At 36.6% G+C, this 27921-nt stretch overlaps 1 protein-coding gene across 1 annotated transcript; it reads right to left on the bottom strand.

Moving 5' to 3' along the window:
• Positions 1-576: 576 nt before the first annotated feature.
• LOC141397783 (uncharacterized) lies at positions 577-27721 on the bottom strand. The gene is made up of 2 exons (XM_073974504.1): positions 25504-27721; positions 577-1922 (listed from the first exon to the last, which is right to left on the bottom strand). Exons 1-2 carry the CDS (start codon positions 26812-26814, stop codon positions 606-608), a joined length of 2628 nt encoding a protein of 875 aa, XP_073830605.1. The 5' UTR covers positions 26815-27721; the 3' UTR covers positions 577-605.
• Positions 27722-27921: the final 200 nt, after the last annotated feature.

Below are 27921 nucleotides of genomic sequence, written 5' to 3'. Positions count from 1 at the left end.
TCATAATTGGTATTTCCAAGGGACAGGGGCAAATGTTGAAGCTTTGTGCTTGTGTACTTCACTCCAGACATTTGGGACTTGATTATACATAGTATGTGTAGTTTCATTTATAATATCTACGCTGAAGTACTGTCCACCTTAAGACCCTAATTATACACAGAAACAACCTATAAATTGAAAGTCAAATATCCTCCTAAAATTGCTAAAAGACGTGTTCGTTTGTAACCAACTTGTTCAATAAGGGAATAAAATAAGTTTGACATATAAGAAAAAGCATCGCAACGAAAACTGTTCTCGTTAAAGTTTTCTTTTGCTTGACTTCTCTCTACTCTGGTGGCTATTATTTGAAGATAAAGGTACTCTCCACCTCCATGACATTATTGTTGCATAGTGCTATATTAAGGAAATAGACATAAAAAGAAATTAAAAATATAACTTAAAAAGAATTGTTATATATAAGTTTCTTATATAAACAGTTTAACAATATACATACATATGTCTGTATATATTAATAAATTACTTACATACAAAAAAACACCTTTTATTATAAATAAGTAATTATTTTCTCTTATTCAATTTGTTTTTCTTTGTTGGTTTTTGTATAACTAACATTTATCTGACGAAGAAATAACTTCTTCATCTGTTCGATTAGGCGATGATTTTATAAATTGTTCTTTGTAAGCGTCATATTCATTTTTTATGTTCACTAAAAAATCGCTATGTTTTTGTTCCACAATAATGGCATCCAATTGGCCATTGAGTTCATTGGCCAAAGTACCGTGATGTTGCACCAGATTTGATGTTTGGACGTGAATGCGATTCAAAGATTCGCCAACATGGCGCAGTGAATCGGATATAAAATTATGAATATCTGAACTATTATCACTTTTTGCGGCAGGAGAAACACAAGATGTTGAATGAGGTGAAGACATTGTTGTTGTCTCGGACATAAAGGAGAGCGGTGATAATCTTGAGGGACGCCGCTTGATGTTCGGCGGATGGGTAACATCACTATCCGTACTATCTGTGGTTGAATGCAAACGTTTTAACACTGTTGTTTGAGAATTATATCTATCAGGTTGCTGCTGTTGCGTTGTGTGTTGAGCTGTTTTAAAGTTTTCAGGTGAGTGAGAGATAATTGTTTCAGTTGCACTGGATGTATCTTGGCACATGCTACGGCTGTTAGTGCTGCGCATTTGTAAAACACTGGGCCGTTGAGGTGCCGCCGCTGTTGTGGGTGACTCGTAACCGGTATCACTTGTTTCAATTGATGTATTTGCCATATCACCATCCTCTGACGCGGACGTTGTTAACCCTCCTCCTCCTGGACTATGGGCCTGTTGCTTTTGCTGTTGAGCATTCGATTTTAAGACTAGACTTTTTGCCGCCGTTGCTATAACCACACTAACCGATTGGGATATTGATTTTTTAACTGACAAGGGTTCTGGCGGTACCAATGCCAATGGTGGTGTACTACTGTGTCTTTTTGCATCATTCTCCGAATGTATTTCATCCACAACACAGGAATTTGTTTGCCTCTTTTGTAAATTTTCTATTAAATATAACACAATCTTCTCCAACTGTTGGGGATTTTGTGATGCGGTAGCATCTTGCACTGTTCCCGTTGGAACTTTGGCATTAATAATAATTGAGAATTTATTTTTCATTTCTTGAACTTTTCGTCGGCCCTCTTCTTCGTCGAGCAGTGTGTTGACACAGACAAAAGAATGAACCTTATTTGTTTTGCGATCAATTTCTAAATATCCTCGGGTTCGTAGGTAAATAAAGTTGCCATTTCGTGAAAGTAGACGGTAAAAACTTTCACCTGTATCACTGTTACAATCGTACATTTGTCGCAGAGCCACAATTACCCAACGCACATCGTCCTGGTGCATAAACGAGAAGGGACTTAAATTGCGAACCTGCAAATAAATAGAGAAAAATTGTTCATTACTTGTTATTCGTTGTTGGAGCTATACGAGGGATGAACGAAAACTTTCTGGCCTAGGTAGGCAACACCGCGTGTTGCCAGGCGCCATTTGATTTATTTTTATTTATTTTTATACCCTACACCACTATGTGGGGAGGGTATTATAAGTTGGTTTTGGCCAAAAAGTTTGTAACGCATCGAAATAATGGTCGTAGACCCATACTTGTATATACCAAAATGAATGCCTCGACGAGCTGAGTCGATCTGGCTATGTGTGTCCGTCCGTCAGTCCGTCCGTCTGTCCGTCTGTCCATCTAAACCTTGTAATCACGCTACAGGTCGCAATTTTGATCGGATCGTCACGAAATTTTGGATGTTGATGGGGGTCCCGGAGGGGAAGAAGCCTATTGATTTTGGTGATGGTCGGATAATATTTAGGGGTCGGAAAGGGCAAAAAACTTAGGTGGATAAAAAGACAACGTTTTTTACCAAAGCGAATATCTCAGCTTCTATATGTGGTAAACCAAAAGCAAAACCTGACAATGAAAGCAGAAAATATCACCTTTCGAATGATGTAAAGTAGGTGCTCGTAGGTGATCAAACAACGTAGATATCACAATAGTAGCAAATAAAACCCCAATTTTAATTTTTGCGATTTTAATTATATTGACGAATATCACAGCTTTGGTTGAAAATTTTCCAAAAGCAAAGCCTGACTATGAAAGTAGAAGATCCCGTCTTTACAATGATGCAAACTAGGTCGGCGTAGGTAACCAAATAACGGAGATATCGCAATAGTTGGTAATACATCCCATTTTTCTATTTTTTTGGAAATCACGCTACAGGTCGCAATTTTGATCGGATCGTGACGAAAATTTGAGGGTTAATGGGGGTCTCACAGATAAAGAAGCCTATTGATCTTGGTGATGGTCGGATAAAAATTAGGGGTCGGAATGGGCAAACACTTATTTGGAGATAAGTCAACATTTTATTTCAAAACCAATATCTCTGTTTTCTTAAGAGGTATATCAAAAGCAAAACCTGGCCAGGAAAGTAGAATATATCACATTTCCAGTGATATAAATTAGGTTGCCGTAGGTGGTCAAATAGCAGAGATATGGCAATAGTCGATAATGCATCCCATTTTTTTGATTTTTTTGTAATCACGCTACAGGTCGCAATTTTGATCGGATCGTCACGAAATTTTGGGGGTTAATGGTAGTCCCAAAGGGAAAAAAGCCTATTGATTTTGATGATGGTCGGTTATATTCAGGGGTCAGAATGGGCAAACACTTATTTGGAGAAAGGTCAACGTTTTATTTCAAAACCAATATCCCTGTTTCTTTAAGAGGTATATCAAAAGCAAAACCTGGCAAGGAAAGTAGAAAATATCACCTTTCCATCGATGTAAATTAGGTTGTCGTAGGTGGTCAAATAGCAGAGATATGGCAATAGTCGATAATGCATCCCATTTTCCGATTTTTTTGTAATCACGCTACAGGTCGCAATTTTGATCGGATCGTCACGAAATTTTAGGGGTTAATGGGGGTCCCACAGAGGAAGAAGCCTACTTTTAATGATGGTCGGATAAAATTTGGGTCGGAATGGGCAAAAACTCATTTGGAGACAAATTCAAAGTTTTATTCTTTGTGAATATATTGGCTTTTAGTAGGGGTATTCCAACGGCAAAACCTGTCAATGGAAGAAGAAAATATTACCTTTACATTGGCGTAAAGCAGGTTGGCGAAGGTGGTCAAACAAGGGAGATACCACAATAGTCGGTAATGCATCCAATTCTTCCATTTTTTGCATTCAAGCTACAGGTCGTAATTTTGATCGGATGGTCACGAAAGTTTGGTTGCTTATGGGGGTCCCAGAGAGAAAGAGGCACATTATTTTTGGTGGTAGTCGGATTATATTCCCTAAAAGAAATGTTTACCAGTGAAAACCTTATGCACAGGGGTAGTGGTGTAGGGTATCACATGGTCGGCCCCGTCCCGACTATAGCATTGGCTCACTTGTTTTTTTTAAGTTTGACAGTTTTTAGCCTCAGGACAGTTTCACATGCGACCATATGTTGACTTGTTTGCAGGGACTTGAAAAAATCACTTTGCAAAACAAATGTGAACATTGCGACGTTGCCGCCTTTGATAAAGGGGTGTCCTTATTTGATCTAGAGTTACCCTGTCGTCGCCTCCTTGGAGGTCTCGATTTGGGTTGGACTAAATCACACAAAATTAAGAATGAGTACAGTTCAGCGCCGAACATACCTTTGTCGGTGCCCTGCGGGGAAATAAATTAGTTTAATAATTGAAAAATAACCCGTTATGGTTATTTTTAAACTAATTATAATAACCATAACTACACCTTTTTCAGATGTAATTCGAAACATTTTAGTTGTAATTCGTAACATTTCATTTGTAATTCGATAATTCTATTTGTAATTCGTAACATTCCATTTGTAATTCGTAATATTCCATTTGTAATTCGAATTATTCCATTTGTAATTCGAATTATTCCATTTGTAATTCGAATTATTCCATTTGTAATTCGAATTATTCCATTTGTAATTCGAATTATTCCATTTGAAATTCGAACTATTCCATTTGTAATTCGAATTATTCCATTTGAAATTCGAATTATTCCATTTGTAATTCGAATTATTTTATTTGAAATTACAAAGGAAATCATTCGAATTACAAATAGAATAATTCGAATTACAAATGGAATAATTCGAATTACAAATGGAATAATTCGAATTTCAAATAGAATAATTCGAATTACAAATGGAATAATTCGAATTTCAAATGGAATAATTCGAATTACAAATGGAATAATACGAATTAAAAATGGAATAATTCGAATTACAAGTGGAATAATTCGAATTACAAATGGAATAATTCGAATTACAAATGGAATTCTCGAATTACAAATGAAATGTTACGAATTACAAATGGAATTCACGAATTACAATTAACATAATTCGAATTACATCTGAAAAAGGTGTAGTTATTTTTCGATTATTTTCCATTACGCCAACTAACTATTTTAACATGGGGATGAGCTAGGTAGTGGACAATTGTCCATCTCTGCATTACTTTTAACCAGTTATAAACCAACTATTTTTGACTAATTTATATCTAATTATTTTTTTACTTTTTATAGTCAATTTAAAAATGTTGTTTTTGTGAAAAAAAATATTTTTTTACTTCTTTTAATTTTCTTTAATTTTTTCTTTTACCTTTGACTTTTTATTTTGACACCAGTTGTTTCTCAGTTATGTTTCCTTGTTGTTCCTCTTTTGGTATGTCGAGTCCATCAAAACTAGCTTGTATAATTATATGTTAAATTTATATCGAAATAATTACGAAAGTGTATATGAGAATTATTTGCATCGAAAACACACTATTCAACGTTTTCAACTGGTTGATCTCTAGATGACTTTTCAACTAATTTATATTTGGTTGTAGAATAATTGCTTTGTAACTGACTATTTCAAACTGGTTGATAACTAGTTGAAATGTAGTACAGAAATAGTCAGTTGTCAATTTTTTAAGTTTCCAATCTGTTGATCTATAGATGAATTTTCAACCAATTTGTAGTTAGTTGTAGAATAATGCAATTATAACTATTTATTCAGCCAGTTAAGAAAAGTCCTGCAGGGTGGTTACGAAGTTTTTCGGCAATTCACACACACACGACCCGAACGCAAACAAAGAGCGTACGAAAGAGAGCAAATGTTTTGATTTTTTATTGTTTTGTAGTTTGCATACAAACTTACTAACACAGTCATAAATTGCCAATGTTTTGAATACATTCACATTTTTTGGATGCCCTCTTCTTGGGCGGCACTGGTACAGTTTTACAGCTCGTCTCGGATAGTTTTGATATTTTTTGCACAAGTTCTTCTTGCAGGCCCTGTTACGATCATTAAACCAGTTAAAACAAATTGCACAAAAAAGAAGAGAATAATAATATTCTTCGAAAAAAAAACGAACGTAAGCAGCTAACAAATGCACTGAATTCTTGTCAATATCAATTATACTAGAATAACTGATGATTAGCATATGGAATATTCACCAAAATAGAGATGAAGGCACAACAAGGAATGCTATTCTCTCTCGCTATCTTTTCTATCTTCCGATGAAATATACAAAGATAAATGAGTTCAATGGCTTGACTCATTTTTTGTTGTTCAGTAAACTTGAATTAAGAATAGAAAAATAATTCTAAAATATTTATAAAAAAGGTTATTCAGGTTTAAGGGGAATAGCTTGAGGAGCAGAAAAGGGAGTGGGATTTAACTACCTTCATCCTACAAATATAATAAAAATTTGTTTACTTGTTATGGCACCAATTTAATAAAAATACCTACATTTTTCGAAATTATATCTAATAACAATAATACAAGCTATGGTAAAGAATATGTTTAGCAATACGTGAACCATATCTGGTACACACACACTGCTCGAATATTATATTGCTGTTGCTTACGTTACAGGATGTGTCAACCAATTTAGAACCTAAAATACCAAATTACAGGAAACTCTAATGGTAAACTTAATCTCGATGGGAAACACAAGAATAAGCAAGACATTTGCAAATATGCATATGTAACGTGTATGTACTCATATCGAGGTACTTCGAAAAAATCATTCATGTAGATAATAAAGTGCAATGAACGCAAGCCTGAACTTTTGGATACTCCACAAATTAAAGAAATAATTTTGGATTTTACCTCCATTTAATTCTACGAATTGCGATGTACCAATTACGTAGGACATAATCAGTCTAAAGCGGGGTACACACGATCAGTTTTGACTGTCGAATTTTCGGAAATATCGATAAGTGTCAAACTGTCCAGCAACCATAAAATATTTTGTGGTTACCTGATGACTGACAGAAATGAACGGCCACACTGGCAAGCAAACGATTATGTGAACAAAACTGACAGTCAAAACTGATTACCCCACTTAAAGGCTGAACCCAAAAAATTAAAACCGAGTTATTGCGATCAATATTTTTAGTATTTGGTTTACGGCATCCATTATCGAATACACTTTCGAGTGGAATCTTTCGATTTTTTACCGCGACACATTATTTATTTATTTCATTTTGTGCAATATAAGCCTATAGACCGATTAAAGTTCAGTTGCATTTTGAACTGTTATAGCTACATTATCTGTCGATCTGATTATGTTTGTGGCATAGAACGAACTTAAATGAAAGATTTTGTAATAAAACTAAACAAAATCACATTCTAATGACGTTTTCCAATGAAATGAGTAACAAAAATTAAAAATATATTTTCCAATGCCAGATTTTTATATTTTTACATTGCGGAATTTATTTCGAGTCACTTTTACTTTAAATTTTTCACTTTTTTTATTATTCTATACATTTTTCATGTTTTCATTCCTTTTTAGGGCGAAACCTATAGCTCTGCGTGTGCGTTCAAAATACAAAAACAAAATACATGTGTTTCAAATTGAAATACATGTATTTTGTTTTTGTATTTTTGAACGCACACGCAACACGCAGAGCTATAGGTTTGACCCTTACGAGAAACTTGCCGCACAAAAACTTGTTTGTTTGTATTTACCATATGTTTCCACCGTTCGATCGTATAAGGGAATCCAAAAATTTGAACATTTGTAATTTGTCTTCGAACAAAAACTCACTCGATAACGGAAGCGAGAATTAGTCCCCAGTGGGGCCTGCAGCGTACAGCATTGTGATGGGTACTGAGGAAGGGTCGCTACAGAAGTGATGTTGGGGAATTGGTTTCATATTGCACCAGTATGTTTAATACAGACATATCTCGCTTGAGATTGGCTCTAATGACCCTTACATGGAATGTATGGAGGTGCCAGTCAGGTGTGGCACTGCCGAGGTAGATTTGCTGAACGTATACATCTTGCCGATAAATAGCTGCATTGTTGATCCAACATTAGGCCGCTTTTGAAAGGTCATAACCGTCTGGTCTTTGGGGGACTTTTATGCTCATCATGAGTTGTGGAATTTGGTCTGGTCTAATTAGCTGATGAGCTTCATCATGCCAACCCAGTGACCCCAAGTTGCAGTGCTTGCTCGGGTGTTACCATGAGAGCCATCCCAATCACCATATTGTGGGTAGGCCCGACACAGCCAGACACATCAGCAAGGATATCCACGTTCTAGAGGAAGAGGTCTAAAGATACAGGAGGGAAACCCTAGATCAACAGGATGCAGTTGCTAATGCCATAAGAAAATATAGTGTGAATAAATTCCTCGGAGTACCTTCCCCAACTATCGCAGCTGAGGATCGTCAGCTGCCACGAAAAACTAGAGTAGTTCTGGCCGAACTACGCTCGCGATATTGCAGTCGCTTAAATTCTTATAGAGGATCTGTGGCTACATCCAGTCGAAACAGCCACTTTCCTGGAACATACAATAATAAACACTGTTAAAAAAGACAACCGCAAGTTCTGGGAGCTGACTCTGTAAGTTAACAGGTTGGTCGGTGAAGAGTTGCAACATTGGAGCCGGAATAAGTGAATTGTGGGATAATGTTTCGAATGTCATCAAGAACGCTAAGGCATCCAAAGCGTTGGGCCCTGGCGGAATATCCATGGCAGTGCTGAAACAGCTAGATGTGCCGGGAGTCGTGTATTTCACCAAAGTTCATAACCTGTCGATACCCAATAAGCTAAGACCATTGAGGCTTTAGTCCTTCCCAGCGTTAGAAATAGCTATCCAGTTGCCGATCAAGCATGGGTTAGGTAAGCAGCAAAGCAAGACAACAGCGCTGCACGCTATTTCCACACATATTACTCGAGGACTCACCATAGCAGGCCGTGTGACAGAACAACGAGGGTGGCGCTTGACTTATCAAAAGCCTTTTAGTATATCAAGAGGACAAGCCTCGGCCAAGTCTGAAACGTTGGAGTTCCCCAAGGTGGGGTGATATCTCCGAAACTGTTTAACCTCTACCTCTCCTGTATTCCGCCCCCTCCAGACGGCATTAAGATCGTAACGTATGCGGATGATTGTACGATCTTGGCGTCAGGTATCTTCCCCGATGTCATTTGTGAAAGACTGAACTCCTATTTGACCGATCTTACCACCTTTTTCCACTCGAGGAATATGCAAATATCCGTCATTAAATCTACGAAGAACAGAGTTGAATGTCATGGTCGATGGTAGCAGAATTCCGACTACAAACTACTTCAAAATTCTAGGGGTCACATTCGACAGCATGTTCATGTTGTCCGCGCATGCCACAGTTGGGAGCAAATAAAGAAACCTTTTTGGCCACATATAACGCGATGTGTCGGTCTACGATATGCTATGCGGCGCCAGTATAGTCCCCGAATAAATGTACAACGCGTTGAAAAAATATTCAAAACTGTCAGAATGGCGCCCTGAGAACTGCGACAGGGTGCCTCCTCATGTCTTTAGTTTACCATCTACATGAGGAGACAAGGATTCTTCCGGTACAGGTAATGACATGCTTTCGTTGCAATACTTGCTTGAGTGTTACAGTGAGAGCCATCCTAACACCATATGGTGTATAGGACCTCCCCACCCAGGCATGTCAGGAGGAATATTCATGATCTAGAAAGAGAGGTCCAACGTTACAAGAGAGAACACCTAGATCAACAAGCCTGACAAGCAGGTTAAAATAGCAATCACACCGATGCAGACGCTGTCGCTATAAACCACTACAGATTGAATGCGGTCCTCGGATAACATCCACCATCTAACGCTGCTGAGGAGCGTCAGCTGTCACGGCAAACCACAGTAGTCTTGGCTCAAGTGCGCTCGGGATTGTGCAGCCGTCTGAATTCCTATAACGCAATGATCGATGACACCGTGTAAAGTATCTGCCTAGCATGCGGCACAGGTCCGAACAACTGCACATTTTCAACTGCCAGCCAAAACTACTCAACTAACTCCAGTAGATCTGTGGTTACATCCCATCTAAGCTGCCACATTCCTAGAGCTAGAGATAGGCCCAGAGCCAGAATAAGCAGGAAATGAACGTACAAACAAAACACTGTTGCAACAACAACAGAAAAGATGTGCGAACAAACATATTGTAACAACAACAACGTTGACTCACATTTCAAATTTCAGACGTCTAGCATTACCTGTTGGCTAAATAGCATTGTACAGCATTTAACACCATTTGGTACTTTTCGTACCCTTCCATTGCGAAAATCCCAAACCCAACCATATTCCAAATTTCAAGCTTCTCCCCAACAGTTGCCCATATTTAAAATGTCAAGCTTCTAGCTTTACCCGTTTTGGCTGGGCTCTTTTATATATTAAGATATAACCTAATACAGAAATACCCAACCATTCTTATGCAAATACTTTTGCAACGCAATAGTGACCTAATTATCATCTTATATTTCATCATTACATACATCCATATATACCTACAATTGCCTTGATATCAAATCATTAGTAGTGTACAGTACAATCTGTGATGGTATACTGCATTTTTATCGATATTCCCAACATATCATCCTAACATACATATATTGCTAAAAAGAACTACACTTCATAGCAGGTTTTTTATTCTAGAATTCTAAAAATAAAAGGCAAATCGTCACCGAAAATTAGTGGCTATATTGCAATTCATTATCAATTTTGTTTTTATTATAAGTATATGTAGACAATAACATATACACACACACACATTGTATACCACAACAATATTAACTTTTTGCATTTTATATCTTTGTGGTTTCTTTTTTCGCTTTCTTCGTTTGATAACTGAGATCATTACGGAAAACTTGGGTGAAGCGCTTTGTACTTGGGTTAGGTCCCATAAAGAAATATGTACATATATTAGAAGGCTTGTAAAATAAATTGCCCTTATCTTTGTTTTTGAATTTAGATTTGTTTTACTCTGTTGCTGTTGTTTGGTTGCTTTTGCAAATGAACTTTGTTTTATTGGAATATTTTCAAATTTGTTGCTCAAGTTTAAGTTGCAGTACACTGTATGTAAAAAAAAAGAATTGCAATATTATCAGGTAAATCTGTGTAAAATTGAGCTTAGTCCATTTATTATTATCCATTTATTATATTTTAAAAAAATGTTAAATGAACACTGTAAAGTCTAGTTTATAAAAATGGCTTGAAGTGTGTACATTGTTGCATGCCGACAATTGGGTAATAGTTGGTGACTATAGGCACGAAATTATTTATATATTATAAATTATTATTTAGACAATATTTGTTAATCAACTTTACAATAATTCTAAGCCATCGGGCCAATTAAAATGAATTACATTATATTACATATATGTATGTATGTTATCACTACTCTGTGTGCATATGAAACTTTATATGGCAAAAACCAAAAATCCTTTGTAATTCCATTTGAAAAAAATTAAAATTTTTTTTTGCGAGCACATTTACAATTTTTGGCATAGAGGTGAATAAAAAAATTCTGGTTTCAAATCTGTTCGCGTTCACAAAATTGGACGATGCTTATTTGTTGTTATGAGAAATGTATGCATAAATCGTTAACAGCATTTCATATCTATTCGCAGATGTTTAAATAGTTATTAAATTTATTATTATCTTCGCGAAAAATCAACAAATAACACAAAAAAATTGAAGAAAATCCAAATTATCCTGTCCCAGTGTCCGTACAAACCCTCAAAAAATAAATTAAAAATATATGCGGAATCTAGACAATGCGTAGAAAAATTTGATACCAAATTTATAGAGATTGGGTACATAAATTGCATATTATAGCAACAACAAAAGAGAAAAACAGTTCGAATTGTTTGCACAAGATCACCTTAAAAATGTTGCACAGTGTTATTATTGTTATTATGCATTAAAATATGAATTATTTGTGTATACTTATGTTTTTTGTTCTTTAAAATAATAAAAATATCAAAAATATAAAATTTTTTACTATAATACAATGTGCCGAGTACTGGAACATGTCATGCCGACAACTGGGAAATGGTGTGGTAATCAATAATGGTCCATCAGTGACCTATTATCTATGCTTGCAGGAATATTAATGACAACAACAACATAAAGTAAATGAGATTGGTTTTTCTCCAACCAATAATAATACATTCGAACATTGTCTACCCAACAACATCAAACGCATCATCTAACACCACAAGTTGTTGTCCAGCGCCAAGTAAACGCATCGTTCCTACAATTCAATTGCCACGGTCTTCTCTGCAACGAATTCAGCGAAATTGTGGATCCAGGAAAAAAGGGTCACCGTCACCTGTAGCTTGCAACGTTGAGATGGTTATAACTATGATGCAATACATAAGATGAAGCGATAAGGCCAACTTATTTCACCAATTCAATCAAAATCATTGTAATTGTGAATTAATCGTATGAAAACGTAAATAAAAATGTTGACAGCTTGAAAGGCTATCAATCAAAGTTTCTGGCTCACCTTATTAATTGCATCGTGGTTATAACGTTTTACGGAAGGGTCGTACAAGAAGCGGAGGAGGAAGTCTTGCCTTCATAATAAACCAGTCTGTCAGTACAGACCTACATATCTCGCTTGAACTTGACTCTAGGGGATGGAATGTATGGGGGTAGCAGTAAAGCGTAGAGCTGCTTAATGTGTACATACCACGCGTTATATGTCCGATATTAGTCTGGCGCTAGGGAACTACAATACCCACAATGAGCTTTCCGTCCTATGTAACGACCAGAGGATAGAGCGCTGGCCGAGCAAATTTATAGCTCCACGTTTTACACGGTGAATGAAGACGCTCCTACGAGGATAAGAGGATATTGCAACAGCTCGCCAGATATCACCATAAATGGCGTATCCTGGCAACCCGGTATATCCCTTGGTTCAGACCATCTTCTTATCATCGTCTCCGTAGATAGACAACCCGACTTCATAACCTCTGAACGCCCTACTTTTCTAAACAGTGGGAAAGCTGCTTGGCATAGGGATACGCAGTAAAATGCAATAATCCGTTTTTCTATACGGTTTTCGTGAAAAACTTAAAACTCGACTTTCGGTTAGTCGATTATTTGAGAGTGTACTAAAAGTCGAGTTTCGATTATTCGTTAGCCGCGGAAAACCGATCATAATCGAATATAATCGACCATTTTCGTTTATGCAATCTGTGATGTACATACATATGTACAAAAAAATACTATCCATTACGCGGTTTTTACACACCCAATAGTCAACTACGACTAATAGTCGCCCACGATTAATAGTCGACTACGAATAATAGTTGACTCCGACTTTCGAAAGTCGATTAAGAATAATCGGTTATACGGGTTTCGCACAGTCAATAGTCGACTACTAGTCCGGTCAAAATAGACATTGAAATAGCAAAAATTCCCACAAAGCTGAATTTTGGTGGAGAGCTAGGGTTTGCCATTAGAATCAATGTCTTAAAAGTCCCCATCGATCCCATGTGTGGAAAAAAAATTATTCGGGGTCAAAGGTCAAATTTTAAGGGTTTTTATGTTTTCGGATTTATTTTTTGATAGCGGTTGATCTGATCAAAATGTGACTAAAGTAAATATTGTAGATAGAAAAATTATCTACAAGTTTGACCTTTATAATTTTTTCCTAGAAGGAACCGTTCTAGAGATATAGCTGTTCTAAAAAACACATGATTTTTATGCACTTATAAGGGAAATATGCACATATTCAGACAAACCGGCTAAAATAAGCGAAGTAATCGGGTCTGTCCCCCAAAAAAATATATATTTTCTTGAAGAGCGAAATTATAGCTATCTTCCAAAAAAATTCCAACAAAATCGGAGCGTGTTTAGTAGAGTTATTCAATGTTAGAGTCATTTTATGCAAAAATAGCCCATTTAACCCACATGTATAATCGAAAGCCCAACGGGAACGACCTCAACGAAAACTCTCCGATTTTTTTCACGTTTTGTCCGAAGATAGGGTGTGTTGCGCTGATTACGGAAATGTATAATTTTCAACGGTTGCTGATCCGGTTCGCCGGTTATTCGACCCGAAAGGCCAAATTTAAAAACCGGGTTAGACCCGGTTCTACAGAACTAATTTTTTATTTGACCTTTAGATCGCGATATCTCGAAAATGGTAAGTCTTTTTTAAAAACCAAAAAGACCACTCTTGTAGACAATTATTAAATCTACAACTTTTACTTTAGCCGGCTTTTGCTAAGTCTTACCGTTTTTGAGAAAAATTAAAAAAACTGAATAATGCCTCCAAAAATGGCCTTTGACCCCGAATAACTTGTTTTGCACACATGGGATCGATGGGGACTTTTAGGACGTTGCTTCTAATGGCCAACCCTAGCTCTCCACCAAAATTCAGCTTTGTGGGAATTTTTGCTATTTCCCCCTTATACGCATGTCTATTTTGACCGGACTATACGATTTTTAGAGATTTTACGGCTAATAACCGATTAACCGAAATCGGTTTTACGTATCCCTAGCTTGACAAGCGTTCTGAAAACTTACCAATCACCGCTTCGGAGATCTGTCCATTCCGTCATGCTTAAGCGTCCCGCCACTAAAGCCTGTCAACGATACCAGCAAAGGGGACTACTTCTCCCCATGATGAGAAGATGTTTCCAGTTGCCCAACTTCAACAGCATTACACGCCATATCGACACATATCAGAAGAGGACTGAACCAGAACGGGCCGTGCGACCGAACAGTCATGGTGCAACTTGAACTATCGAAGGCCTTCAATACCGTCAACCATGGAATTCTGTTCGAGTATGTAGAGAAGAGTACCCTCCAGCCGTGTTTGAAACGATGGATAATCAACTATATGCACGGTTTGCCTTAACCAAATTTAAATGGAAGGTGCCTACACCTTGGGAATTTTTGCAGATTCTGAAACTACAATGCTCATAGATGAGAAATCTCAAGAAACAAAAAAATCGCCGGAGGGATTTTCAAATAAATCGCGATTTAAGTTCACATTTTTAGGGGTTCTTAAGGTTTTCACGATTTTGCTTGGAAACCGCGTGTCCTATGTAAATGGGCCTGAGGAAAATGTTGTAGCTGTGAAAATTCTCCACAAGATTGACCTTTATGGTATTTTCGTAGGTTTTACCGTTTTTGAGATATAGAAGATCAAATTGAAACAATGCACTGACTGTATCGCCTCCTTATAAAACAATATCATGCTCAGTGCGCCTTAACTAACTTTTGATGAAAATCGCTTACACATGGGAAGATTTCACTGATTGTGAAACAGCAATAGATAAGAAAAATTACAAAATCAGAAAAAATCGTCGGTGGGATTTTTAAATAAATCGTGTAGAAAATTCACAATTTTAGGGGTTTGTTAGGTTTTCAAGATTTTGCATGGAAACCGCAAGTCATATCGAAATGAGTCTAAAGAAAATGTTGTAGCTGTGAAAATTCTCTACAAGAGAGACCTTCAGGTTTTTTTCGTAGGTTTTATCATTTTTGAGATATAGAGGTTCAGTTCGAATTTTTAGGTTTTTATATTAAGTCTTAAAGAAACCGCAAGTCATATCAAAATGGGACTAAAGAAAATGTTGAAGCTCTGAAAATTCTCTACAAGATTGGATGATTTATTTTTTCCTAGGTTGTACCATTTTCAAGATATAAAGGTTTAATTTGGGAAATTGCAGTAATGACATTGTTTTATAAGGAGGCGATACAGTCAGTGCATTGTCTCAATTTGAACTTCTATATCTAAAAAACTGTAAAACGTACGAAAATATCATAAAGGTCAATCTTGTGGAGAATTTTCACAGCTACCAAATTTTCTTTCTGCCCATTTGCATAGGACTCGCGGTTTCCGAGCAAAATCATGAATACTGAAATCGCGATTTATTTGAAAATCCCTCCGGCGATTTTTTTTTTTTTTTGTTTCTCGATATTTCTCATCTATGAGCATTCTAGTTTCAGAATCTGCAAAAACTTCACAGGTGTACGCACCTTCCATTTAAAAATAGTTAAGGCGCACCGTGTATGTTGTTTGTACAATTCAGAAACAAGAAGTCCAATACCCGTAGAGTTAAACAGGGATTTCCCAAGGTGGGGTAATATCTCCGAAACTGTTTAACCTCTACCTTTCTGAAATTCAACACCCTCCAGACGCCGAGAGATCATAATGTATGATTGTACGATAGGTTAAATGTCTACATTGCTAACTTAGTGCAGTTCTTCCATCTGAGGATAATGAAAATATCAGCCGCTAAATCCACTGCTCACCACCTGGATGGCTGAAATCAGACTCCCCCTGAACATATCGATAGTGCCCTGATTCCGACCAGTAACTACCCCAAGATATTGGGTGTAACGTTCGACAGCATGTTGAAGTCGTTCGTGCAATAGACAGCTATATGCGACAAGATCTGAAGTAGGAACAAACTTGGAACTTGGGTGCTGACAAAGAAACCTTGTTGACCTCTTATCAAGCAATAGGCTGGTACGTGGTAAGCTATGCAGCGTCAGTGTGGTATGGCAATTTTGTGATACGTAGTTAAAGAATATTCAAACTTGCCAGAATACCGCCCTGACAACTGTAGCAAGGTGCCTCCTCATGACACCAATGGGCCATCTTTCCGGGAGGGCGAATATTTTAACAAATATATTTAGTGGGTACCACCGTAGTGTAATGGTATGCCCACGCGCCTTGCACGCTGAAGGTAGTGTGTTCGATGCCCCGACAGCAGGTCCGATATCATTGAGCTAATATGAATAGGGGTGCATTCATTAATATGACAGAAGTCTCCCTTGCCCCTTCTGGGACATTTATATATATTATGTTTAGTGGAAAGGCTTTGCCTCGTCTCCTAAGCACGTCTGCAGAGACCTTGTAGTAGTTTCGCTCAATAATTTTCAAATGTTTTAAGTATTGACTAAAGAGTAGAGTCTAGAGTACCCGAAAACGCGAAATTGTTACATCTGCTATTAAAAAATCGTAGAACGGACAACGATAACTTCTACAACATTGTGTTGTTCTGAACCATTTCGACTAATTAAAAATTCCCAATATGTAATTGGAGATTTATAGCCACGTGCTAAAAAATGTCGAATTAATTATTTATGTTGTCATGAGAGGGTTACAAATTATTTGGAAATTTCTGTTGTGATTCAAATTACGCGTCCGGTATTATCAAAAACAAGATTTCTAGGCGATATATGTACGTTTAAAAATATAAAATATAATTAAAATATGTATATTAAAAAGGCAATTTATATTTATCAATTACAATTGTCATATCCTCCGTGTACAGTTATTTGATTGTTTTTGACTGAATATAAATTTAACAGTTAGCCGGAATTTCAATTATTACAAAATATACACTTCTTTTTTTGTTATACCCTCAACATTTGTGCTAACTTTCAGACAGCCAAAATTTACCTTACCGAAAAAATTGGTTTTAGACCCAAAAGTATGTTTGGACGAAATCCGTTTCAGACAATTGGGGTCTATTTAGTAATGTCCATCTGTACGTCTGTCTGGCTGCCTGTAGCGCACTTTAACTCTCAAATAGTTATTGTAATATTTTGTCCAAACTTAGTTTAAGTTCGAAGATGAGCTACATCGGTCCACTCCTTCAGGTACCCCCGCACAGAAGTTCGAAAAGTTCTGTAAAATTGTGCGCGCGATAACTCTTGAAGGGAGTAACCGATTTGGTACATACTTTGCACATCGTGAAATTTTTTTCAGACATAGCTGAGGTAGTTTTGCTTCGGGAACCTCCCACACAATATTTCTGCAAAGTTTGAAGCCACTTGTAATCGCTGTCCCATTACGACGATACAAGTTTTTTTCAGGAGCAAGTCCATACTTCCTGAGAAAATTACCCGAAAAGTGAAGAAATTCCTATGACACCATGTATGGTGGTTGGAGCGCACGAAAACTCTCCAACGAATCTGCTGATTCGGTCGAAGATTTGGCCATCGTAATATTTTGTCCGAACTTATTTAAGTTCGAAGATGAGCCATGACGGTCCACTCCTTCAGGTACCTCCCCCACAAAAGTTCGAAAACGTTCGTTAGAATTGTGCGCATGATAACTCCTGAAGGACTAACCGATTTGGTCCATACTTTGCACATCGTGAAATTTCTTCCGGACACAGGTGAGGTTCCAATATGGACTATATCAGTCCCCTCCTTCGGAAAATCTCGGAAAAATGCTGTTTAATCGCTTTGATCTTTGTTGTAGCAACTTGCAGTCGACGGTACAAGTTTCCTGACACCATGTGTGGTGATTAGAGCGCACGATAACTTGCGAACGGATCTGCCGATTCGGTTCAGAATTTGGCCTTCGCCATATTTTGTCCAAACTTAGTATAAGTTCGAAGATGGGTACTACCGGTGCGCACCTGCAATTCACATAGGCTGAGGGTATATCTCTGTCGGCAAAGCCGACTGATACTTTTTTACTTGTTTCTATTCGGACTCCTATAAACTCCATTTCAATATCTCAACTTTTCTTCTTTTGAATCCAGAGCCTGGCTCAAATGATCCGTACATCGAATGTATGGGATAGCAATCAGTAGTGGAATTCTGTAATTCATTTTTTGAGTTACCGACAAAAATCGGTAACATTAAAACGCAACTCTAAAAAGACTCCGCAATGTGATTTAAAAAAAAAAACAATCTTCCAAATGCTAGCTGGGATTATACACAATTTGTATATGTATGTGAATTGTTTTGAAAAATATGGCAAAATATTGTAAAAATATTAGAATTCAGTCGGAACATTTCTATTACAACAATTATTGAAATGAAATTCATCAACATTGTGATGAAACAACCTTTTGAACATGCACAACAGCAGCTGGCTATGTAAAGAAAACTTGGTCTCCCATTCATTTTTCGCGTTTTTAGTTAATGACCCAACGAATCAAATAAACAGTACAACCTGTTGCATATTTATTTATAGTAATTAACTAGCAAAATGCCCGCTACTTCGTATGCGGAAAAGGAACAATATTCAAATAAACAATATTTAATATGGTGAACACTGAAAATTTTTATGTACTAATACCTATTTGAATTGATATTAAATTTCTTTCAAGTACTGTTCGTACACGTTTTGTTCAAATCTCAAAAAAAAGACCTCTACACTTCAACAGCGGCCTACATTTTAAATTTCAGTCCATGTTTTATAGAACGGTATGGGTATTTTGAAAATTTTATCCACATTTTCCAACAGAATTTTGGAATTTGTGATATCAAAATGTAGAAAAACGATCGATTCCCCGGTCAGGCAACATCAAATTTTCGACGGTGGCAAAATACCCCACAGTAATGTTGGCGACATTTCCTGAGTATTTCAGCCATGTAAAACTTTTCTACAAGTGGTGTCGTAAGGCACGCCGTTCGGACTCGGCGATAAACAGTAGGTCCCATATCATTGAGCTAATATGAATTGGGGTGCACTCATTGATATGAGAGAAGTCTTATTTAGAAACCGAATTCGTGTTAACATAGAAACAATAGTACATTATTCAGTACAATTTTTTGAATCCAGAACCTTAGCTCATATGTTACAGTTTTAGCTCTACTTGTTCACCCAATGCCAATGGTATTACATGTAGAAAGCTTTCATACATTTAAAGGTGGATTTTAATAAACATTCTGATCCAATCTCAACAGTGATCTTCACAACAAATTTCATTTATCGATTCACTCAATACCAGTGCTTCAATATTTAGTATTACCTAATACTTCTAGTACATTTATTGTACGACCACTTTTAACCATGAACCTGACACTCTTCACAATTATTATTCTTTAAGATGAGAGGTACAACTTTGCCTCCACGAGTAAACCAAAATTATTAGCGGTTTAGAAGATATGAGCCTGACAAAATGGTCCTTTTTGACATCAAGGCCTCAGGTCTTTGGGGGCCCATAACCGCGAAATTTTTCGTCTTCTATCACGCTGCGGTGTCAGAATGTTGTTAATTTTTTTCGTGTCGCACAGTGTAATATACCAGAATTCCACTTCTATTCCTTAGCCCAATACCAAATATATTGCAATTTTGTACTTTTCACACACTAATTATATAATCCCAGCTTCATTGCGTATTTCTCAATAAGTCAGCCAGCCCTCAGCCTAATTTCAGAATTTGGATGCATTTCAAAAAATCCTTATCTAAACACCAACACCATCTCTCATACAACAATTCGAAATTCCAACTTTATCCCTTCAAGCAACGCCAAACTGGTACCAAATTCAGTACTTATAATATGTACAAGTTAAAACTACTGCCTTTTATTCAAAACTAAATCACAACCGCAATTTAGTATTTTTTGTATACATAAGTACGTATACATAATACCGAATTTCACAATTTCAGTTCTACTAATTTACACAATAAAAATTTGAAACATATTCTGTGCAATTTTGTAATTTTCGTACACTTATTGTACGTATATCCACAACCACATCCATATCTCAACCCTACACGTCAAGAGGGTCTATAATACCAAATTTCCGAATTCCATCTCTATTCGTAATACCATTAATACTTTTCGTATGAAAGTACCAATTTCAATAACTATCTCCAACAGTAATTCCAAATTTCAGGATTCTACCCTATCCGTCCATCCAAAACCAAATTGTACCAAATTTAGTACCATTTAGTACTTTTCGTAACCATAAGTACGAAATTCCAAAACTATCTCAGTCCAACGCTCCAACAGTAATCTAAATTCCAGATTTCAGGATTCCAGCTCATCTGTTAACCCAAATTCAAATTGTACCAAATTTAGTACATTTAGTACTTTCCGTACCCATAAGTATGAATTTCCAAAACTACCTCAATCCTTCACTCCATCAGTAACCTAAATTCCAGATTTCAGGATTCCAGCCCTATCCGTGCATCCAAATCCAAATTGAGTGTCATTTAGTACTTTTCGTACCCCCTAAGTACGAATTTCCAAATCTTGATCAATCCTACACCCCAATAGAAATCTTAATTAAAAATTTCAGGATTTCAGCTCTGTCCGTTCACCTAAATTAAAATTGTAATAAATTTAGTACCATTGTACTAAATTTAGTACTTTCCCTTCCCATAGGAACGAATTTCCAAGACTAACTGAATCCTACAGTCCAACAGTAATCTTAATTCCAAATTTCAGTATTCCATCTCTATCCGTTCACCCAAATCAAAATTGTACCAAACTTAGTACCGTATACAACTTTTCATACATATAAGTACGAATTTACAAAACTACCTCAATCCTACACTCCAAAAGTAAATAAATTCAAAATTTCAGGATTCCAGCTCCAATCCAATTTGTACCAAATTTAGTACCATTTAGTACTTTTCGTAAACATAAATACTAAAACTACCCCATATATTAATCGTACACTTCAACAGTTATCTTAATTCGAAATTTCAAGTTTCCAGCTCTATCCGTTCACCCAAATCCAAGTTGTACAAAATTTAGTACCATTTAGAACTTGTAGTACACATAAGTACAAATTTCGAAAACTACCCCCATATCGCAATCCTATACTCCGTCAGTAATCTTAATTCCAAATTTCAGGTTTCTAGCTCTATCCGTTCATCCAAATCCAAGTTGTTGGGTTTCGTCTGGGCGATGATATACTTGTCACTCACTCACTCAGTCATCACTAAGCTCTTTTATATATATATAGATAAGCAAATACACCCAAGCCTTGTTATGCTAATTTTTTCGAACTTGACCTACCTTCTAGATTATTGTACCATGGGTGGAAGCAGGGAAATTAATGCAGTAATGCATCTCCAAATAAACTATTAAATACAAGTTTTTATTGCTAAAAAGTGCAGGGTGATTTTGAACTCTTATTATACCATCAACCATGATAGAACAAAAAAAAACAAATCCCTAATAAACATGCGTTTTTTATTTCAAAAACAAAAGACTGAAACAACTTCTCCTTTTTCAATGAATTTCCAGCGACCTCAAACCTATTTGCAAGAATTCTACATTTTGCGAGAAATTATGCATTTAGAGGAATGATATGGAAACATTCAAATTGGAAATCTAACGAGTTTTGATTCATGTTTTCCAAAATATTCAAGCAAGTTGCAATAATTTATAGACTTTTCCTTATTTTGTTTACATTTACCGTTGACACTAACATTACAAACAAAAACAAGTTTCTATGTGGTTGTTGTTGAGTTGTATTTGTTGTAGTATTTGCTTTACCTTGTTTTTGTTCTACCATGACCGTCAACCATAAATTATATATGTACATACATACATTCAAATCAGATTTCAGCTATTTCGGTTGGATTATATGGGTACAATTTTAAAAATACCGAAAATCGGGCGGTGCCGTTCTACGGCGGCTATATCAAAAAGTGAACCTGTAAAGATAATATTATATACCACTAACGAAAACTAAAAGTCAACTTTCAGCCATTTCAGTCTGATAATGCGGCAAAAATCTTCAAAATTAGTAAAATCGGCGGTACCCCGTCCTATGGGGGCTATATAAAAAAGTGGACCTGTACCGACAATTCTGGGTCGGAATAGTTTATGCTGCCAACGAAGACTAAATGCCAAATTACAGACATTTTAGTTGGATAATCCCAGATAGCATTTAGAAGACTGTTTTTTCAAAAATCACATTGAGGAGTCTTTTTAGAGTCCTTTTGGTGATCAAAAATTGATTAAGTCGCTTGTATGATCAGAAAGGGACTCGAAAGTGACTCCCTGTAATGATTAAAAAGAGTTCAATTTAAAATACAACAACAAATGTGTAGCAATCAGAAATAAATCATTGAGGTGTTTAAAATGTGACAATTTTTTGTTATTTATTGTCACATTTTGATCATCTGGAAGATTGAAAAATGTTTAATCAAAAAAGGGTCATACAGGTGTTTGAAAAGTGATTGTATACATAATACTCTGATCATATTTTGAACAGTTAGGTGATTAAAAACTGATTGCTTTGTTTTAGTTTTATTTGGTTGTAAATAAAAAAATAAAATTCTCATATACACTTTCTACAAAATTTTGATATAAATGTAACGTATAATATTAAAGGTGCAGACAAACACAACACAACAGGTTTTGCCAAGTGAAATGAAGAAGCAGTATACTAACCACCAAGCAACATAAAGGATAATTAAAAGACATAACAAAGAAGAAAAGACTATAAAACAAAGGAAAGAAACAAAGAAGAATAAAAAGAAAATTTTTTTAATTTATTTCGTCTAACAAAAAGACTCATAAATGACTCCCTAAAGACTCATAAATGATTATAAACATGACTCTAAAAAGACTCGAAAAAGGGTCCGAAATTAATCAACAAAACACCAATAAATGATTGAAATACGACTCGAAAAAGACTCATTTGTGATTTGTTTAGAAGAGTCGCCTGAGGTTATGTTTTCCTACCGACAAAGGAGTCATTTATGATCAGAAAATGAGCTCATATTCTAGCTTTTTAATCGTGCAGTCGGATCAAAAAAGACTCGAATTTGATTAAAATTTTCAAAAAATGCTGACTGGGATGCTGCTAAATTCTACCGTTCTATGGGAGTTATGCCAAAAAATATACAAAAAAAAAAATACAAATTGACAATATATCAATAAATGAAGTTAAAATATCAATATTAAGCTATTTTTATCGTAATTATGGATATATATACAATAAAACATTGACTTTTATTTTCGCTAGAAGCTACATCTGCATTTTTTCCCACTGTGAGCCGGTAACCTTCCCTGACGATATTTGTAAACGACTGAATTCTTATTTTCTCAATATAATATACAAAAATATACACAACAACGTCTACGGCCACTCTGTTCACCAAATGGACTGCGGAGATGAGCACTGAACTGAATGTCATGGTCGATTGTAGCATTATTACGACCACTTACTACCCCAAGATTCTAGGGGCCACATTGGGCAGCATGTTCACTTCGTCCGCCACAGCTGCGACAGACAGAGATGTAGGAACAACGTCCACAAGTCCCTTGGTAGCACTTGGGTTTCAGACAAGGAAACCTTATTGACCACATATAAAAGCAACGCCATGGAACAGTATTCAATTCTTTCAGAACAATGGCATGCTCCCGTTGCAGTACTTGCTCGGTTGTTACCGTAAGAGTCGTCCTAATCACCGTATGGTAGATAGGGATAGATAAATAGATGGTCAGGAGGGATATTCATGATCTGGAGTGAGAAGTCCAACGTTACAATAGATAAGCAGGTTTAATGCCATAAACGTTAGACAAAAAACCGTATTTTCTTTCATTTTTCCATTTCTTTATTCCCTGTGAATGAATTCCGAGGAAAACATTTCCATTATTGAAATATTTTCGAGGCTCACGGCATGAAACCAACCGCCCTCCTTCTGGTGAAATCCATACATTTGGAGTTTTGATTTTGGTTGCAGACAAAGAAAGCTTGACCACATTTAACGCGATAGGTCAGTCTCCCGTAACCTTTACGGCACTAGTGTAGTCCACGAACATAAAAGCAACGTCATGGAACAGTATTCAATTCTATCAGAACAATGACATGCTCCCGTTGCAGTACTTGCTGGTTGTTACCGTAAGAGTCGTCCTAATCAACGTATGGTAGATAGGATTCCCCCACCTAGGGCATGTCAGGAGGGATATACATGATCTGGAGAGAGAGGTCCAACATTACAATAGATCAAAACGCCTACCAAGCAGATTTATTAAACATGAGTTACGTGTGGAAGCGGTCCTCAGAGTACATTCCCCATCTATCGCCGAAGCTGAGGAGCATCATCTGACACGATAAACCAACAGAGTAGTTTTGACTCAACAACAGGATGCTGCAGCCGAATTGCTATAGGCCAAGGAGCTTTGACACCGTCTAAAATAACACTGCACCTTTTCAACTACCCTGCTGCCAAGCCTACTCAACTAACTCTAGTAGATTTGTGGTTACATCCAATCGAAGCAGACACAGTCCTAAACATAGAGGCAGAGTCGGAGTAAGCAGGAAAGCGAACATGCAATCATATTACATTCTATAACAACAACAAAAGAGTGATTCAAATCATTCATGGAATTTGTTGTACATTAGATGTCAAAGTTTCAACAGTTGGATGGTCAAAAGCATAGGTTAAATTCCTTGGCATTGGTAAAATATAGTTTTGGTCTGTTTGAATATCGTAGATTAACCTCCAATGTTGGTTCAGGAATTGTTATAATTTCTCTAGAATTGAAACACTATCTGTTCATTAAATCCCTCAAACCAAATATTTGATTCCTGACTTGCAACCCTGTACAACATTGATTTATTGAAGGTTTCAGCCTAGAAAAAAATTTTTTCAGCCAAAAGGAAATCGCCCAATTATCCTTAACCAATATTTTTACAATGTATGCATGTTTTTTTATTGATTTTATTAACAACAATGTCCAACCCCCCTTGACCATTCGATGATTTATGATATCAACGATGTGTTTACAAATCATTAAACTTATCCTTTTGATTTGTTGTTGCTACTAGTTATGTCAACAATACCTCTTAGTAGAAAAGGTCTAGATTTGTGTCAACAAAACAGAGGGATAGACAAAATAAAATTCTCCAATACAATTTTAAGGAACTCTAATATTAAATAATTGACAAAGTTAATAAACATGACTTACCTCATCCTGCAAGTAACCAGCTACCAAACCAATGCGATGATCACAATCAATAATACGTCCATCGATTAAATGCCGTGTTTTATATTCCAAACGATTTGCCTCCAATGGATAGTTTATGATTTTGGCTGGTCGTATTACGCGGGCCATTGCAACTAGGACAATATCATTACCGCTGACACCATGTAATGCGGCATGCGCAATGGCATCATGCTGCAGTAGATGTGGTATAAATGTAGCTGCACCACCACCACCGCCCATTCCTGGTCCACTGCCGCTACCACCACCCATGCCTAAATTCATTTGCGCCGAAGATGCACTGCGCGAACGTCGTATTAATTGTGATACAATGGGATAACTGTTTGTACCAGTTGCTATCGCCGAATAATCACTGCGACGAAAACAACCATCGATTTTAACAAACTCATACACTTTTTTCGATTCGGAACGTGTTGAGGCTCTTGCCAGACGTACTGTAAAGCTACGCTTATCCAGTCGTAATTTTTCATCTATTTGTTTCAAATAGTTTTCATCATTTTGCATATCATTCTGGTGTTGTTGCTGCTGTTGCATATGTGGTGGCTGGGCATACTGATGATGATGGTAGTTTGAATTCTGGTGATGATGTACTGTGGTATAGGAACATTGCTGGGAATTATAATGGTTTTTGTTAATTTGAGATTGTGCAGCAGATCCATGATGATGATCGTAATCCATAAATAACGACTCAATATCATTGGGTATTAACTGTTGTCTCAACAGCTCATGATCCTCGGGATGAGTGATTTGCAATAAATTTTGCCCATACAAATCAGACTGGCAATGACCCAAAAGTTGTTCAACACTGGAGGAAATCAATACGATTTGACCATGACAGGTGAGGGTTATAAAAAAGCTATCGATTAGCTGCAACAGGGTATCGGTAACATTGTGATTATCTCCCTTAAATAGACCCCGTTTACGGCCAGCTGCCGCCTTGCCAAAAACATACTGCAGCCTTAGGCCATGACAGGCAAAGCGTAATACCGCAGTTTTATCCAAACGTCGTGGACAGTCGGCCACATGTGGCACCATCTTTGCCAATTCATTTATACTGGCATTTAATTTATCACGACGTTGTTTCTCAGCTAAATTACGAGCCTCTCTGCCATTTATGGCAGTGGAGGAATTTGTTTCACCCGTTGCTGTTGGCGAAATAATGGTCGGCGTGACTGGGGATGTGGGCGTGGAGTTGTCGGAGGAATTGGCCATGGCAGTATTGACTACAATATTAAAGGGATGATGCACAATCGATTGAGATGGCATAATGTCCATTCTCCACTTGGCTCCCAGAAAATTTCTTATTACCACTGTTGCTTGCCTGCGTGCGCCCCAGCAGCAGATCTCAGCCCCTACAGCTTCAATTGGACAACGCAAATAAAAAAGAGGTGTATAACGACGTCGGAGGTGGAGATGTTTTTCTTCGAATTTCGTTTTGTGTCTCTACTTCCAATTGGTGTTTTGTTTATGCGTACGAAATTTTATCATCAACTATGTTCATCCCACAGCTTTCGTCATGGAAATTTAAATATTTTTGTTTCTCTTCTACTCTTCTTATCACTTCTATTCGTATTGTTATTAAATGATGTTGTTTTCGTCGTCACTTTTATTATTTTTTGTTTAAATGATTTCTTCTTCACTTTCTTTCTTCTACTGTTTCTATTGTGTTCTATTCTTTTCGTTGTTTATGCAAGTTTCTTATTTTCAAGGTCTTCTCCTTCTAATTCTCACCCTGCTGATGTCTATGGTCTCGTCTCAGCTGACCCCTCTTCAACTCTTCTATCTTGCTCCACCACCTACCACCTCCTCAATAAGCGACCGTCATCAACATCATTCCTTCGTCGTCGCCGTCCGTCGCTGCTTTAAATCGACTAAAATCCAGCCATTCGACAATTTGTCTGTTTGTGGTGGTTGCGTGTCCAAGTTTTCTTTACACTTCTATTCTTCTATTTTTCCAATCATAAACACACATATAGACACTTTCTTTTTATTTGTTTATATCTCCCACTTGACGGTTATGTATTGACACAATTGACAATGAATTAATTCCTTTCGTTTTTCTTATTTTGGATATTTTATTTTAATTATATTTTATCATAAATATTTTTACCACAAGAGAACGAAGTCACGAAAGTCTACAGTTGCGAATACGAATAGTTCAAATGAATTGTTCCGTAGAATAAGCTATCGGAACTATAACCAGGGACTTACTTTCATATGGTTGCGTTAGTTCATCTAAGTTGTGTTCCAGAACTAAAGATTATCTAAAATAAGACGCTGAATAGCGTCCTCTTTAGAAAATATGAAACGCATTTTATAGCTGGTTTATACTTACCCACCAAAAACGTTTGGAAGTAGTGCAATGTAGAGTTATGATTTCAT

The sequence above is a fragment of the Musca autumnalis genome, unplaced genomic scaffold (assembly GCF_047663935.1).
Source record: "Musca autumnalis isolate F117 unplaced genomic scaffold, ASM4766393v1 scaffold_3, whole genome shotgun sequence".
NCBI classification, from domain to species: Eukaryota; Metazoa; Arthropoda; class Insecta; order Diptera; family Muscidae; genus Musca; species Musca autumnalis.
The sequence above is the reverse complement of the archived record's forward strand: the minus strand, read 5'-3'. Positions and strand labels throughout refer to the sequence as shown.

What these genes read in the sequence shown, in the direction of transcription:
- LOC141397783 (XM_073974504.1), bottom strand. Translation starts at nt 26,814, where the DNA reads ATGGACATTATGCCATCTCAATCGATTGTGCATCATCCCTTTAATATT. An exon ending in CTGGTTACTTGCAGGATGAG is followed by an intron (nt 1,923 to 25,503) that starts GTAAGTCATGTT and finishes ATTTATTTGCAG; the next exon opens with GTTCGCAATTTAAGTCCCTT.